The sequence below is a fragment of the Pagrus pagrus genome (genome assembly GCF_965226575.1).
Source record: "Pagrus pagrus genome assembly, chromosome: 22".
Taxonomy (NCBI): domain Eukaryota; kingdom Metazoa; phylum Chordata; class Actinopteri; order Spariformes; family Sparidae; genus Pagrus; species Pagrus pagrus.
In genome coordinates this window covers 4112672-4129906 of record NC_140204.1, presented here as the reverse complement: position 1 = coordinate 4129906, position 17235 = coordinate 4112672, and the positions used below count along the sequence as shown (strand labels likewise).

At 38.5% G+C, this 17235-nt stretch overlaps 1 protein-coding gene across 5 annotated transcripts; it reads right to left on the bottom strand.

Moving 5' to 3' along the window:
* Positions 1-98: 98 nt before the first annotated feature.
* Positions 99-3210, bottom strand: LOC311251225 (uncharacterized protein). Of its 5 annotated transcripts, none has more exons than XM_084343591.1 (10): positions 2824-3210; positions 2066-2308; positions 1859-1972; positions 1721-1736; positions 1554-1627; positions 1384-1434; positions 1203-1218; positions 1036-1109; positions 744-794; positions 99-489 (listed from the first exon to the last, which is right to left on the bottom strand). In XM_084343591.1, the coding sequence occupies exons 1-10, from the start codon at positions 2930-2932 to the stop codon at positions 482-484; spliced, it is 756 nt and encodes a 251-aa protein (XP_084199717.1). In that variant the 5' UTR covers positions 2933-3210; the 3' UTR covers positions 99-481. The 5 variants fall into 5 exon arrangements, with proteins under 5 accessions (XP_084199717.1, XP_084199718.1, XP_084199719.1 ...); XM_084343592.1 differs by having other exon boundaries at positions 1859-1969; XM_084343593.1 differs by lacking the exon at positions 2824-3210 and adding an exon at positions 2407-2534.
* Positions 3211-17235: the final 14025 nt, after the last annotated feature.

Genomic DNA, 17235 nt, shown 5'->3' with positions numbered 1-17235 from the left:
TATATATACACGTACATACATACATATATATACACACCATTTTTAAAATAACAGAAGAAAGCTTGTATGTGTAACAGGATGCGTTTTTCACATAAAATACATTAAATGTTATAAATGTTTAACTCTTTTTAATCAGAAACTACAAAAGATGCTGACTTTAAAGTTGCACTATCACCTCGTACCGAGTGTCGAGGCAACAACAAACAACAACAAAGGTGTCAGAACATACCGGACGTTAACAACAAAACATTTCAGTTATTATATGTGATAATCTAAACTCTTTATACCAAATACAACAGAAGATTAAAACCATATGATACATTTATTTTAAATAAACTGCTATTAGATTAACTTGACAAAATACTGTTTGTTATTTGGACAGCACAGCTGCACATAGTGATCACATAAAAGCTGTGAAAGTACACAGATGGAGTTTTTCATGTTGTCGTCCGTTCCATTGGTTTAGTTGATAAAGATTTCTTTATTGACCTGAAAGAAAAAGCAAAGTCAACAAAAAAGAGACTGAGGTTGATGTCAGGATTAACATGTTTTATCACATTTCACTCTGTCACCTCTCTCCCCCCCTCTGTCTTTACGATCAGTAAAAGAATATGTGAGATTATTGGATTAATTAGAAATGTAAATATTCATAAACTTAAAGGATTGTCAGTGAATCATTGGCAGTTAACAGTCTTCTAGTATTTCTAACAGCTCCATGGTGAATAAAAAGGTATAAACTGTACCATGTTCAGCTTCTTGACGGCCTCTGATTGAGTCATAGAGACAAACATCACCTACAGAGAAATGAAAATCAAGCCAAGGTTCGTTTAATCACTTTAACTGTGAACAACAAATGAATCATGTGAGACCTCAGATTGTTTTGATCATTTAAAATGTGTTTATAGGCTCAAACAGACTGAGACCACGCAGCAACTCTATTTTAATTTGATTGCAAATGATAATATCAGCTTAACAATTTGAGTTAAAAGTTGATTGTTATAAGTATATAAGATTAGATTTATAATATTAGTTTACCGTGGAGAAGAGCAGAGTAATGATCATTCTCATAGTCCACACCATCTGCGTTGGCGCTCTCAGACTGGACTGGTCTACAACACGTATCAGATACAGAACATTAAAACAGGAACATAAAAATGTGTTGATGTTATGTTAAAAATGAGATGAGAGAGTGTTGCACCTACCTGACGAAGACTGAATCTGTGAAAGAGACGTTTGCTGTTAGATGTGTAACTCAGTCTGAAATATGTCATTTCAGACAAATAAATATGCTCAAGGATTGTCAATAAGTCATTTACAGTTAAATTAAATAGTCTTCTAGTATTTCTAACAGCTCCATGGTGAATAAAAAGGTATAAACTGTACCATGTTCAGCTTCTTGACGGCCTCCGATTGTGTCATAGAGACAAACATCACCTACAGAGAAATAAATATGAAGCCAAGGTTAGTTTACAATACTTATTAAACAATATAAGATTTTCTTACACTTCTTAAAATATAATATGTAAAAAATAGAGATTAGTTTAACTGCTTACCATGGTGAAGAGCGGAGTAATGATCATTCTCGTAGTCCACACGATCTGCGTTGGTGCTCTCAGACTGGACTGGTCTACAACACGTATCAGATACAGAACATTTAAATAGGAACATAAAAATGTGTTGATGTTACGTTCAACATGAGATGAGAGAGTGTTGCACCTACCTGACGAAGACTGAAGCTGTGAAAGAGACACTTGTTGTTAGATGGTTGTTATACTGCTGTTCTATCTCATGAGATCAGAGTATGTGTGTGTATTTGAATAATTAAAAAACATGTAATAGTAGAAGAAGAAGGTCTCACCCTTGGACGCTCTGTAGCAAAACAAAACGAGCAGAGGAACAACAAGAACGACTCCACAAACCAGCCCAACAATCAACAGGACAGGAAATGAAGAGCTTTCAGGCCTGGACACTGCTGGAATAAATAGTGAAACAATATTCATCTAAATTTCTTTTGAGTCAAATAAAAAAAACAGCAAAAAGCAGCAAGTATTTTAATCCTACTCACCCTGAACTGACATCCAGCTCTGTGCTGACTCTTGTCCTGAGTGTTGACACTTGTAGAATCCTTCATCTGACTTTGACACTGCAGAGATATTTAACTCCCATCTGCTGTCACTTTGAATCAGTTTCTCATTGTGATAGAAAAACACAATGGAGCCAAATGTTTGACGTCTTAATTTGCAGCTCAGACTAACAGGATCTCCTTCAGTCACAGGACGGGCCGGGCTCAGCAGGATCATATCTCCACCTGTTAAACAGTCAAAGAAGACCAGGTTTCAGTCAGAGATCAGCTGGTTGAGGAACTTGAGAATGAGTGGATGTAGAGAGATGAGAAAAGACACATACTGGGTTTGTTTCTTTGACTTTCCTCATTGATTTAACAGTGATCATAAAATCTGACGTTTCATCTTCATACACCTTGTGTGTCTTACTGTTCAAGAAGCCTTTCAGTTGGCTGAATCTGCAAACTCACAGCTAAATATCACTAAATCCTTCACACTGGAATTTAAATGGTGATCATGGACCTAAAAACTGAAGAACAGATCAGCCACAAATCTATATTCTATATTTATACATGGTTAAAATCACAGTGTGATTAAATACTTAACTATGTTTACTAAGTGAAAACCATTAATAAGTGAAGAGATCATGAAGCAGAGTGTTGGGCAGAACTCTTAACATGTCAGTGTACTGTACTCCTCAACACACAACGGGATGTTTGAAATAATAAGTCAAAGAAAAACTAATGTAATGAAATCATACCCTGTACAGTGATGTTGACTGCACTGCTGATCTCTAGTGATCTAGACACACACCAGTACACTGCATTACTGGGCCTGGAAGTGTTCATGTTGCATGTTGATCCAGTCATTGTCCCCCAGGTGGTGCAGTATGACCAGTATCTGTTCTCAGTTGAAAACCTCTTCACTGTCCACTCAGAAGAGTTTCCCTCACAGCTCAGTGAGACAGAGTCAGAGGTGAAGTGTTGAGCTCTGTCAGGACTCACTGTGAGAGACGCTGATGAGTGAATATCTGAAAAACAACATGTGATAAGAGGTCAAACAGAGCACAGAGATCTTCAGATATAAAACGCCTCAATTCAAATAGTCCTTAGCTTTGTTTTTATTGCAACAAAGTTCAGTGTTTTGGTAAAATTATGATTTCTACTTTGACCTCTTGCTACCATTTTGTGTACATTTTAAATGATAGACAACCAAGTGACTACAGCTGCTGTAAGCAGAAGAAGAGCTTAAGTATCCAGACTAAAAGTGCTTTTTGCAGATGAGAGCAGAGTTTTAGCCGAGATATCATATCTCTCTTTTTGTGTTTTATGTTAAAGAGTGAGGACAGAAGGACACAAGTCAATTCCACCCAGTAAGGTGGAAAGCATGAAGTTTAGCTTGACGCTAGTGAGAGAGACAAGATCATAAGACCATAGTAAATTAATTTTCTTTTTTTCAAGATACTGTATGTTTATCATCATTTAGAAACAAGATGAACAGAGCTGATATAACATCTGTTTCTGAAGGGAGAGAAACACACTGACCTGCAGACCAGACAAACTTAGGGTAACTGATATGAGTGTAAAACACTGGATCTCCTCTTCCAGCTCTGCACATATATCCTGCTGTGTGTGTCTGTCCATGAACAATGTAGAAATCCTGTTCAGTCCCACTGCTGTTGCCAGGTAGAAGCTCATAGATGTTGGCTGATGGATCAGGAACAATCTTATACCAGTCGAACCTCCATCCTGCAGATGGATCTTCAACACTGCAGTTCAGAGTTACTGAGGCTCCAGCACTCAGCCATGATGGAGACACAGTGAGGACAGGCTTGGGTTCTGTTGGAAAATGATTTTTTAACTGAAAACATGTATTGATAGTGGATCAGATACATTCTGCACAATCAGTACATACTGAAGATTTACTTTAAAGATATATATGAACAAAAACAGCCTTTTAATGAGCTGTATGATCTTCACTTTGAAAGAAATGTGATGTGACTTACTGTCTGATACTGTCAGTTTGATGGGATCACTCCAATCTGTTGAAGAAAGCTGAGTATGTTTCTTTCTGCCCTTACACCTGTAGTCTCCACGGTGGGATTCAGAAACAGATGTAATACTGTGTTCACTTTGATTTGAAGGTTTTTCTGAGCTGGTTGTTCTCCATTCATACTCCCACTCAGTGTCTCCTCCATCTTTGATCTCACATCTGAGAGTGATCCTCTCTCCAAAATATATTTCAGACCAGTTTGACTGCAGAGTCACAACAGCCTTGTTTGGACCTGTTCATGTTCAAGAATTCACAGAAAGGAAACAAAAGTGACAAAATGTTAAATCCACATCATGTCTTTTTTCTAATCAATCAACAAATATAAATTGTTGATTGATAAACAGGAAAAATAAAATAATAATTAAATATTTAAAATCAGAGAAAAGACAGTTGATCACCTTCAGCATGTCCGTAGAGGAGTGTATTCAGCACTAAAACAAAGATTAAAACTTCATTAGACCAGAATCACAGGCATTTAAAATCCAGATATAAACAGCATCACACATTTCTGTGATGATATTCTGCTACAGAGCTACAGAGAGAGGACGCACATTTTAAAAAACTCTTTAAAATAAATATATCAGTAATCAATAAACTGAATTCCAAAGATATATACATAACGATACCTTTGGACCATATGCCGTACAATCACTGTGCAAATATGTGTGCAAAAGCCAGTGTAAAAATAAGCAGTCAAGTAGTATATTAAACAAAAGTCTCCACTCTGAACCAAGAAACAAATCCTGCCTATATAACCACCATGTTGATAACAAACATGAGTCTGCCTCTGAAAGTCAGCAACGTACTCACAGAATAACCCCAGCACAGAGAGCCAAGTGTGCCCCATGTCCACCTCCAACTGTCGCTCTGCTTCTGAGAAAAACTTCTACTTTGCATTGATAATAATCCAGGAAAGAGAGCTCCTCCTCTCCTTTTACACATTACTCAATCACCTTCACTTGTGGCTTTGGCCGCAGCATACTTTGACATGTTCACACTTCCTGCCCACTGCAGCGTCATATAAGCTTGTCTCTAATGCACGAGCTGTGTGCCTGGTCCCTTAAGATAAGAAAGTACAAGAAGTTATTATGATGATCTTGAATCACATCACATCATATACGAACTAACAACACATTTTGTTAACATATGCATGTTATGGAGAATACGCCCTCTGCTCTTGCACCCCCCAGTGCCTGTAATGAGATGAGGTGCGTGCTGTCTGTATACAGCGCCTGCATCAGTGTTGATGCTGAGGCTCTGCAGAGATTCACATTTCCAGACTCCATTTTGAGTTGTGGCCTGTTTCAACTCCCACATCAAAAGTGTGCTTGTATTTCAATCATTTATATCTTCTGTACTTATTATTAAATAAAAATATGAGCTTTTTTTAAAAAACAAAATGTTGCCACAGAGAATGAGTGGGAGGCACATCAACACAAGGTTGGTGGTTTAGATTCTGCCTCCGGCTACAACTTCAACTTTTAACATGACTACTGCTACTACCACTACTACAGCCTTTACACTACTACTATGTTCAGGTGAACGACCAAATCAATACATACATTTCACATCTGTATGAGTTCACAGTAAGTAGACTAAGTAATGTGACATCAGTTCTCAAAGCATGAAAACATGCTATATACACTTTGTGGTGTAAGTGTAAATGTGGGTATCACAGCAACACATCTCTGTAAGAGGAACTGCAAAGATGAAGATGGCTGATTCTAATCTCTTGCTGTGGCAATCGGGGTGGAAGTCACCCATTACAAACATCCTGAAGAAACCCCCTTGATAAGTCTCACAATTGAGCGTTTTCTCAATGGAGTCTGGTGACTTTTCCACAGACCACAAGAAACAGTTTATATTAGTGACTTTTAACTTTATTTGTAAAATTTGACATGTTTACTGTGAAAATGTCATATTTTCAATTAAATCTGGTGTAAATGATGAAACCAGTTGAAACAGAGAGTTAAACAGCTTCTGGGAGGTAAGAAACTCTTCAGACAAGCAGACAGGATGAACTTTAAACATGAAGTGACACTTTTTGCATGAAAGGAAACATCTGAATGTTTTGTATTTAACACCGAATTTACAAGGAAGCATCAATGATGTAGAATGTGTCGTAGCTGTTACACAAAGTTTGTTAAGTTTCTCCTAATGAACCAAGTTTTAAAATCACGTGATTTGTTAAGTGTCGCGACCACACGCCACCCTGGAAACTAAAGATTTAATGATAGGGCTCCCGCGAGTCTAGGCTACAGGGATGACACGGGTGCGCATATTTTTTAAAATGGAAACTGGAGCTCGGTGGGAGTCTGCTGCCATACTGCACAATGCTCGACTTCCCGGTTGCTTTCACCAGCGCTCACCCACCCGTAGCTCCGTCCGAGAGGCCTTCCAGGGACATCGGTGTCCCACTTCAGAGGCATCGGCCCGGCCAGCTGCTCCAGCGTCCTGGTTACGTCGACCTCCGTGCATTGACTCCCGGTCGCGGTTAAGTCAGTTCATTTGTTTGTTTAGATGAGACAATAAATAAATCATAATACACTCTGGAGGTTGAGGAGGGGTTCTTCTCGTCTTTGAATCACTTTCCTTTTTCCCGGGAGTCCGCCGTCTCCGTCCATGAGACTCTCTGTTGGCTTTTACACTCCCCGCTCCTACCGCTCACGTCACATTTAAGCAACAGGGTAAGGCAACCAATGAAATATTACACAGTATGGCAGCCCTTCAAATCTCAGAAAGTGACCTCAACATTCGGGAGTCTGGTGGTATTGCCCTTACCAGTCACTTCCCTTTTAACGTTCATATCTGTGATTTTCACCATCAGATTAAAGGACTCAGGTGGGTTCTGCTTCTCCTCTGCTGGGAAGGAGCTGGAGCTGGTGCAGGAGGCAAGGTACCATCTAGATATAGTTGGGCTCACCTCCATGTACAGTTTTTGGTTCTGGAACCAGACTCCTGGAGAAAGGCTCCTTTTGAGTTACAAAGTTTCAAATCACTAGTGCAGGCAGATCCCTCTTGTGTTTGTGCGTTGCTCAGTCCTCACAGCAGGATGTAAATACCGGTGTGTATCTATCGCAAGTCTCGTTCATCTTGTCCGGCGCGGCTTCCGTAGTGCAAACCGCTGTGAGGGAGACTTGCATGAACGGGGAGCGTGCCTCCGTGTAAACATAGCATAGTGACTGTTTAGGCTAGAAAAATGTACTAAATGATGTCGTTTCAAGTAAACTCTGGATGTCCCCACTTCAGGACACTTGGATTGCAGCGGACGAGCAGTATGGAGGAATATTACAAAGTTTTTGTGTAGTTTTCTGGACCTTTTCATCTCAGACACCATTGACTCCCGTTATATGGATTTTTGCTGCAGGACGGTTGGCAACATTCACTCTTGTACAATATTAAATAGACAACATGTGGGTTAAAAAGTATTTTATTCAACACAAAGATGAAAACACACTAACTAACATGTACTATATACAGGTGTGTGTGTGTGTGTATGTGTGAGTGTGTGTCTGGCAGAACAAAGAAACAATGGTGGTCACTGGTATCACATGTGGGTGTGATATGCTCCAGGCTTAAGGAATGTGTGTGTGTGTGACGTGATGTGTGACGTGATGCCAGGTTATAGAAGATGGTTAGTTGCAAGCAAAGACTCTGAGTCTGTGTGAAGCATCATTCGACTAAATAGAATTAGCGGTCTAGGAGAGCAAACTACCAATAACCTGACCTGAGATCACAATAACACTCAAACAGTGGACACACATAACTTTAACACATATGCATTGCATCAACCAGAGTTTAAAGTCCTGTGCTTAGCTGTGCTATGCTATGCTATCTAAGCCCAGTTCAACATTACCAGTCTTTGAAGAAAAGGTGTTGGTGGCTGCAGGAGAACGTTGGGATTCCAATGTTGAATGCTGTTCTTGCTGTGCAAGGACTGATGAAAGTCGGCAGAGGAGGAAACGGTTCGCTCCTTTCCTTTGCAGGGATGGCAGCTCAGTGCTAACTTGCTTGGTGTTCCTCAGATTGTGAAGTTAGTTGGCAAGCTTTGCGTCGCAGCTGCTGGTGCTAACTGATCAGGAATACTGACAGGACCTCGTGTCGCTGCAGTGAGGAGAAGTTCATTGGGCCTGCTGCAAATGCAGCTTGCAGCTCTCCGCAGCTGTTAGGCCCAAAAGAAGATATCTTGAGGGAAGGCAGCCCCGTGGGGGGGGGGGGGGGGGGGGGGGGGATGGAGCGGAGCCCTTGAGGATAAGAGAAGCTTGTGAAGAAGAGATTGTGGAGAAGAGAGAGAACAAAGGAAGGCGCTGGAGTTTTGACTCTCTGATCAGAGGGGGGTCTGTCACCCTGACCAATAGTAGCTCAAAGCTGAATTTTGCACCTAGGTGTGAAGAAAGGGGAATTCTGGGACACTGAGTTCAGTTCAGAATCCATTTTGATATCCACAATGAATGACTTCATCTGTGGGTCCCAACACAGGTGAAAGAGAGAAACAGAGCTGTTACCTGATCACCACATGGTGGTGAGTTGGACCAGATGGCGAGGGAGGCTGCCAGACAGACATGGTGAACTGGGTACAGGAGTGTATTCAGCACTAAAATAAAGATCAAAACTTCATTAGACCAGAATCAAATACAAAATCCAGCTGGAGTTTCATCAGTGGCAACTATTGTTTATCAATCAACAGTATCACACAGCTCTGTGATGATATTCTGCTGCAGAGCTACAGAGGTGGGAAACACATTGTAGCGCCACATTATGTAATAATGCCCCATTATGTAATAGTGTATTACTCAACTAGTTACTTACGCACTCGCTTTTGCACACATACCTGGACAATGCATTGTACGGTATATGATTTCAGGTATTATGTATATAGCTGTTGAATTACATGTATTGCTTATTCACCAGGCCTCTATATATTATAAGAGTGTTTCAATGTGTGTAGCGCCACATTATGTAATAACGCCCAATTATGTAATAATGCAATACATTTTCACTTCATTATGTAATAACGCCGCATTTTGTACTAATCTGCCACATTTTGTAATAAAATTCTTGAACGCAATATGTAATAAACTTTGCCGCATTTTGTAATAAGTTCTTACATATTGCATCAGTAATTACAAATGCAGGTGTTGCACTTTTTTTATCAAGAAAATGTAAGAATTTGGTGCATTATGTAATAAACCGCCAAAGTGGATCTCTTAATTAGAAAAAAACATTATACCATCAGAACGACATTGACTTTAAGCATACTAGCATGAATCGTAAATATGAATTAATTTTAAAAACTAGGAGCAGTTTTTGTCTCTATGAGCTTTCAAACACATTCTCTATGAATTCAGTTATATTTGATTTAGATTTGACCAATGAAACATCCTCCTAGTTTTTAAAATTAATTCATGTTTACGATTCATGCTAGTATGCTTAATTAAGCCCTAGGCCTCTGGCTCAGACCTGTGCTCGAAAATGACATGTCCATAATGAATAGAGTATATCTCTGCAACTACATGGTCTATATGAATAATCTTGGTATCATAATAAAGGGAACACTTGTGAGATTTCTGAAAAGGTGTAAGCATTAGTTTAGATGTTACTGGGTCAGAGTAAATGAAGATGGTACACAACATAAAAGAGAGATTTCATTTCCGCCTAACAAAACTTTACACTTTTAGAGTGAATATCCCCTTTGAATCATGCAGTTGCAGCCCAAAACCTCCAGCAAATAATAGCAAAAAATCTGAACATTACCTGTGCCAAAACTGATGCTAATAAAGTAAAACAGAGCAAAGTTAGAGAGGTTTTAGTAGAAACATGTTTCAGGCGGAAATTAGCCATTTGTGCACACCCATCTAAATACTGTTCTAAAAACTGTTTTGGTTCTGTTCTGAAAAATCAACCAGAGCTATATACATTTTCCCATTCAAAGAAAACCATGCAAAGGAACTGAAGTTTGACTTCAACTTTGGCAGAAATAGTCAAATCAGATGTAGAAAGTGAAGTGTAGAAACTGTGCGCTCTGTGTTTTGGTGCGTAATGCCGGCGGAGCTGTCAATCACCCACAACAGGTTAGACGATAGACATTTTGGGAATCCATTGGTCAATTTGGATGATTGACACCTCTATCGAACCGTCAGAGCCAATAGAATCAAGGTGCATTCTCCAACACCATGACAACAAAAACTATCCGCCAATTGATGGCCCTGGCTGAGGCTGTGGCTGAGGGGGTGGGGCATATGAGATGCCGGTGCAGAGGCAAATGCACTGTGCGTGAAGACAAGGGTCCTACCTACCCCACACTGTACCTGTCCTCCAGGAACCAAAACCTTTCCTGAACTGTCAGGAATCATTTCAAAGTGACACAGACACATTGGATTAGCCGGTGGAGGTGGTGTAATGCACTCGAACACAATGTATAATCACAAAACAGCAAATGTAGAACATAATTCATGATTATGTCTGTATAAAGTGATGTTTATTTTTGCTCTTCTTCGGCTGTTGTTTCAGTGAGTTTGGGGCGTAGAGTGATGAGACTTATACCGTTGGAATCTGCAGAGTCCAAGCTTTCATATGACATGCTGTTTGTATCGTTAGCATGAACTAGCATAATCGCTAGCGGCAGTTTTGCGGACATGCGAGCATGTTTTTTCTACGTGCTCATTTAGTTTCTTGGTGTCGGAAGTGTGTTTCGATTAGGTGAAAATGGTTATCATGAGCTTTTAGCCGAGCTTCTTTCCGTTAAGTGGGTGTGCTGCATGAATATGTTGCTACATGGTTAGCATGCCCTTATGTGGTGTGTGTTGCAACATGCGCAGCTGCCCCCGGTACCGGAGGCGCTCGGGTTGAAGAGGTTAAAGCCAATGTCGTTCTGATGGTATAATGTTTTTTTCTAATGAAGACATCCATTTTGGTGGTTTCATAATGCACCAAATTCTTACATTTTCTTGATAAAAAAGTGCAACACCTGCATTTTGTAATTACTGATGCAATATGTAAGAACTTATTACAAAATGCAGCAAAGTTTATTACATATTGCGTTCAAGAATTTTATTACAAAATGTGACAGATTATTACAAAATGCGGCGTTATTACATAATGAAGTGAAAATGTATTACATTATTATATAATTGGGCGTTATTACATAATGTGGCGCTACACACATTGAAACACTCATAATATATAGAGGCCTGGTGAATAAGCAATACATGTAATTCAACAGCTATATACATAATACCTGAAATCATATACCGTACAATGCATTGTCCAGGTATGTGTGCAAAAACGAGTGCGTAAGTAACTAGTTGAGTAATACACTAACATAATCCTCCAATCTGAACCAAGGCAAATCAGCAACAAAGCTCACGCCTACACAACTACTACATTGATATAAATACTGAAAATCACATAGAAAGTCACAGATGTACTCACAGAATAACCCGAGCACACCGAGCAGAGTGTGACCCATCGTCACATCCAGCACCGACACTGACACTCTGTTTCTGATCAAACTTCTTACTTTGTATTCTCCTCAAGCCTCTCTTCTCCTCCAACTTGTTATCCTCAAGGGCTCCTCTACATCTATTACATCTACATCAATTATTATTGATAGCCAAATGTAATCCAAAACTCCCTATTACTATTGCATTAAGCACTACATTATGGTGCCTCGTGTGATGTGAGCACAACATAAATGGTGCCCCGTGTGAGGCAGTGTACTGTTGGCAATCGTTCATAAATGTGCAATATTAATTTTAGCATAATTTGGACAGTGCTAGCATTTGAGATTCACATCTTGAACCTTCTAGCCAAAAGTCTTTACATTTAACCACTAGTCTACTACAGGAATAGACATTGATTTGTACTTACAAACAATTGCAGTGTGGTGAAAATTGATTTCTCAATGAAATTTATAACCAATTTGATTAACGAAAATATTTTAGGTTATTAACTGCCACTTTGAGCCATTTGCTATTGCTGCTATCGATTCAAGTTGAAAGTGCTCTGTAGAAATTGTAAGAATTTCAGTTCAGTATTTGAGTATCTCTTATTCAATGTATTGCAGTCAAGCTGAATTTGATGACAATTTAAGTGTTAATCACAGCATGCCACTGGCCCTGTGATACAAAGAAGTTTATATGTGGCTGTTACTGCCTTGCACTTCAGCCTGAGTAAGAAGTAGAGCTGGAGATTGAGCCACAGCGTGCTTCCAGCCCTGTGAAACAGAAGTTTTGTACTTAGCTGTTACTGTTACGTGTTTCGGCCTTAGTCAACTTCCCCTGCATACTACTAACCCTGCATTCCAGTTAGTGCCTGTTGAATGTTTGGTAAGCAAAGTTACGCTTGTAAACTGTATTTATCTTTATTGGCCTCAATCTGTATGCCCAGAGCCACTAGATTGTGCCAGAGCCACCCCTCCTCCACAGGAAGCTACCCCCTATAATGTAGGCTATAACTCAGTTTGGTTAGGCTAGTGTACTTCCCCCAAGCTACACTACAGAGTGTCTGCCACAGCAACACCATAACCAACCACACGATTGTTGTTGGAAAGCTTGTTTAACAATGGAGAGCCTCAGTGTAGAGTGGTTTATTTCTTCCCTGGCACAGAGTGTAAAACCTGGCTGCCCTGAAGTCATTAGCATGTTAAATGTCAGTGAGTGCAATGAAGAGATAGAGTCCCTACTTAAGGACAGGTGTGATGCACAGACCGCATCCCAAGACCAGTTGTTAAGATGTTTGCTTTTGAGGCAAAAATAGGCAAACCAGCCTTGCTGTTCAGAGCAAAACAACCCTAGAGCAGGAGTTGGAGCTCCTAAGAGTGCATAATTCTAGTCTTCTCCATGAAGTTCAGATGGCTAATAAGAAAGCCATGCACTATTTAGATGGCCTGCACTCAGCAGAGTTAGATCTTTGCTCACACAAAGAGGAGTTGTTAAGGCTTAGGTCAGAAAGTTTTTCCCCACCACAGTCGTTCAGCCAATGTGATTCTGGTTACTCCGATTCACACTCCTCCCTTGATGGAAGGTTAACTCCCTCACCACTGAGAAGATGTGAACAATTCCGAACTGACCCTAAGTCCTTGGGAAATTAAGTTAGTTCCTCCACCTACACTGAGAAACATAGATAACAGGAATATGACTTCCCATCTTCCAGAAACAGAGAGTGAGGTCACAGGTAGTTTATCCCCCAGAAGATATTCTTCCCACTGTTCCCAGTCTCTGATGCATGACACCTTCATCAGTGCCCCTCCCACTGAAAGGGGGACCAGATAACTCCAGCAATGGTTGCAGCCATTCAAGTTAAATATTCCCGGCGTGAGCATCCCAGAGATTATTACATGCGTTTTAGGCATGCGTACTTTCAGGGCAAGAATGCACCAGGCTTAGAAGAGAACCCTACCTTCAAGTCTTAATTTGTGAATAACCTTCACCCATGTGTACGCACTCATGTTTTAATTATGATGTGTCAAGAAAACCTCCCACTGAATGAGATAAGGAAGATGACACAGGTGGTTTGGGAAACTGTTGTCACTTCCAAATGCATTGGTAAGACACCTGAGCCTGCCTGCTCAAAATAAGTCTGACTACCACCAGTAATCAGCACTGAAATCCAACAAGTGAACACAAACACTCTTGGACACTCCAGAAATGACTATATCATTGTAGGTGCCACTCTCTGCACCTCACCTAACCTTCCTGTTCTCACTAACCCAGAGATTAACTGAGAACAACACAGAGAACAACACAGATGTAAAATGTAAAAACAAGAGGCGTATCTCATGCAGCCAGTGTAGTTACATGATTTGAGTCAATTGATCACATGACCTGGAAGCTATTGAGCAAAAATGCTAAGACTTACATATAAAAATTAGTAAAAGAAATATTGAGAGATGTAAAATGTAAAAACAAGAGGCATATCTCATGCAGCCAGTGTAGTTACATGATCCCAACGTGATTTTGAGTCAATTGATCACATGACCTGGAAGCTATTGAGTAAAAATGCTAAGATTTTTTCTCAATAGCATTTTGCTCAATAGCATAAAGAAAATTCATAAAAAAATATTTAGATGTAAAATGTAAAAACAAGAGGTGTATCTCATGCAGCCAGTGTAGTTACATGATCCCACACTGACTTTGAGTCAATTGATCACATGACCTGGAAGCTAATGAGCTAACATGCTTATATTTACATATAAAAAAAAATATATATATATATATATTTAGAGATGTAAAATGTAAAAACAAGAGGCGTATCTCATTCAGCCAGTGCAGTTACATGATCCCAACATGATTTTGAGTCAATTGATCACATGACCTGGAAGCGATTGAGCTAAAATGCTAATATTTGCTAAAAATGCTAATATTTATTAATAAAAATTAATAAAAATTATGAACAGATGTAAAATGTAAAAACAAGAGGTGTATCTCATGCAGCCAGTGCAGTTACATGATCGCAACATGATTTTGAGTCAATTGATCACATGACCTGGGAACTATTGCGCTAACATGCTAATATTTGCATATAAAAATTAATAAAAAATATTTAGAGACGTAAAATGTAAAAACAAGAGGTGTATCTAATGCAGCCAGTGTAGTTACATGATCCTGACAGGATTTTGAGTCAATTGATCACATGACCTGGAAGCTATTGAGCTAGCACGCTCATATTTGCACGTAAAAATTAATAAAAAATATTAAGAGACGTAAAACGTAACACCAAGAGGCGTATATCATGCAGCAAGTGTAGTTACATGATCCCACACTGATTTTGAGTCAATTGATCACATGGCCTGGAAGCTATTGAGCTAAAATGCTAATATGTGTTAATAAAAATTAATAAAAATTATGAACAGATGTAAAATGTAAAAACAAGAGGCGTATCTCATGCAGCCAGTGTAGTTACATGATCCCGACATGATTTTGAGTCAATTGATCACATGACCTGGAAGCTATTGAGCTAACATGCTAATATTTACATGTAAAAATTAATACAAAATAAGAACAGATGTAAAATGTAAAACCAAGAGGTGTATCTCATGCAGCCAGTGTAGTTACATGATCCCACACTGATTTTGAGTCAATTGATCACATGACCTCGAAGCTATTGAGCTAAAATGCTAATATTTGCTAAAAATGCTAATATTTGTTCGTAAAAATTAATAAAAATTATGAACAGATGTAAAATGTAAAAACAAGAGGCGTATCTCATGCAGCCAGTGTAGCTACATGATCCCAACATGATTTTGAGTCAATTGATCACATGACCTGGAAGCTATTGAGCTAAAGTGCTAATATTCATATGTAAAAAATAATAAAAAATTTAAAAAAATATTTAGAGACGTAAAATGTAAAAACAAGAGGCGTATCTCATGCAGCCAGTGTAGTTACATGATCCCACACTGATTTTGAGTCAATTGATCACATGGCCTGGAAGCTATTGAGCTAACATGCTAATATTTACATACAAAAATGAGCAAAAAATAATAAAAATGAATAGAAAATATTTAGAGACGTAAAACATAAAAACAAGAGGCGTATCTCATGCAGCCAGTGTAGTTACATGATCCCAACATGATTTTGAGTCAGTTGATCACATGACCTGGAAGCTATTGAGCTAACATGCTAATATTTACATATAAAAATTACAAAAAAATAATAGAAATTAATTTAAAAAATTTTGAGACGTAAAACGTAAAAACAAGAGGCGTATATCATGCAGCCAGTGTAGTTACATGATCCCAACATGATTTTGAGTCAATTGATCACATGACCTGGGAGCTATTGAGCTAACATGCTAATATTTGCATATAAATATTAATAAAAAATAATAAAAATTACTAGAAAATATTAAGAGATGTAAAACGTAAAAACAAGAGGCGTATCTCATGCAGCCAGTGTAGTTACATGATCCCACACTGATTTTGAGTCAATTGATCACATGACCTGGAAGCTATTGAGCTAACATGCTAATATTTGCATATAAAACTTAATAAAAAATATTTAGAGATGTAAAATGTAAAAACAAGAGGCGTATCTTATGCAGCCAGTGTAGTTACATGATCACACACTGATTTTGAGTCAATTGATCACATGACCTGGGAGCTATTGAGCTAACATGCTAATATTTGCATATAAATATTAATAAAAAATAATAAAAATTACTAGAAAATATTAAGAGATGTAAAACGTAAAAACAAGAGTCGTATCTCATGCAGCCAGTGTAGTTACATGATCCCACACTGATTTTGAGTCAATTGATCACATGACCTGGAAGCTATTGAGCTAACATGCTAATATTTACATATAAAAATTAATTAAAAATATTTACAGATGTAAAATGTAAAAACAGGGCTTCCGAGTTAAAAATTAAAAATGACATCAAGAATCAGTCATTATAACGCATCCACGAAACATAAGACATTTACATCTAATCATATCATATACTCACTTACATTTACATTACATTGTGTTCGTCTGTGCATGTTATACTGTTGTATGATTATACTGTGTGGGCCTGTACATCCTGCATGTGTGTGCTGCTTCATACTCTCTAAACTGAATTTAATATAAAATGAGGTCAGAACTTTTATTTGTTGGTCGATTTTCTTTCATCTGTTCCACAAAGAAAAGAAGTACAAACGTGCTGTTGCCTTCTTATCGCTCTAAAGAGTCATATTTTGTTTGAGTTTTGCACTAATATTATCTTAAATGTTTCAAACAATGTTCAAACCCCCAAAAATGGTTTCATTCAGTCGCCTGACTGACTGGTGCCAGTTTAGTAAAAAACATAAAGAAATGTAAATGAGATATAAAACAGTTCCACAGTATGAAGCATCATGTTGGGACACCAAGATAATTGACATGCAGGACAACATATGTCTTAATGGGCTTGACTCTAATAAACATTATGAAGAGTGAGCAGTGACACAAATATGAAGAGACTTCAAACTGAAGTAACTCCAGTTATTTTCCTTCTGTTCCCTCTAAATCTATGAGGAACACTGCTGACAGCTTGTTGCTGGAACAAGTTTATTGATGCAAAAATGGTCAACCAACTTTTAAAAATACACATATATATATATAAAAAACATGAAATACAGAGAATATGAAGCCATTTTTAA

Excerpts from the sequence above, each read along its gene's own strand:
- LOC311251225 (XM_084343591.1), bottom strand. The coding sequence starts at position 2,932 with ATGACTGGATCAACATGCAACATGAACACTTCCAGGCCCAGTAATGCA. Across the intron at positions 1,973-2,065 it reads GAGCTGGATGTCAGTTCAGG|CAGTGTCCAGGCCTGAAAGC; the intron begins GTGAGTAGGATT and ends TATTTATTCCAG. Across the intron at positions 795-1,035 it reads TTACTCTGCTCTTCTCCACG|GTGATGTTTGTCTCTATGAC; the intron begins GTAAACTAATAT and ends ATTTCTCTGTAG.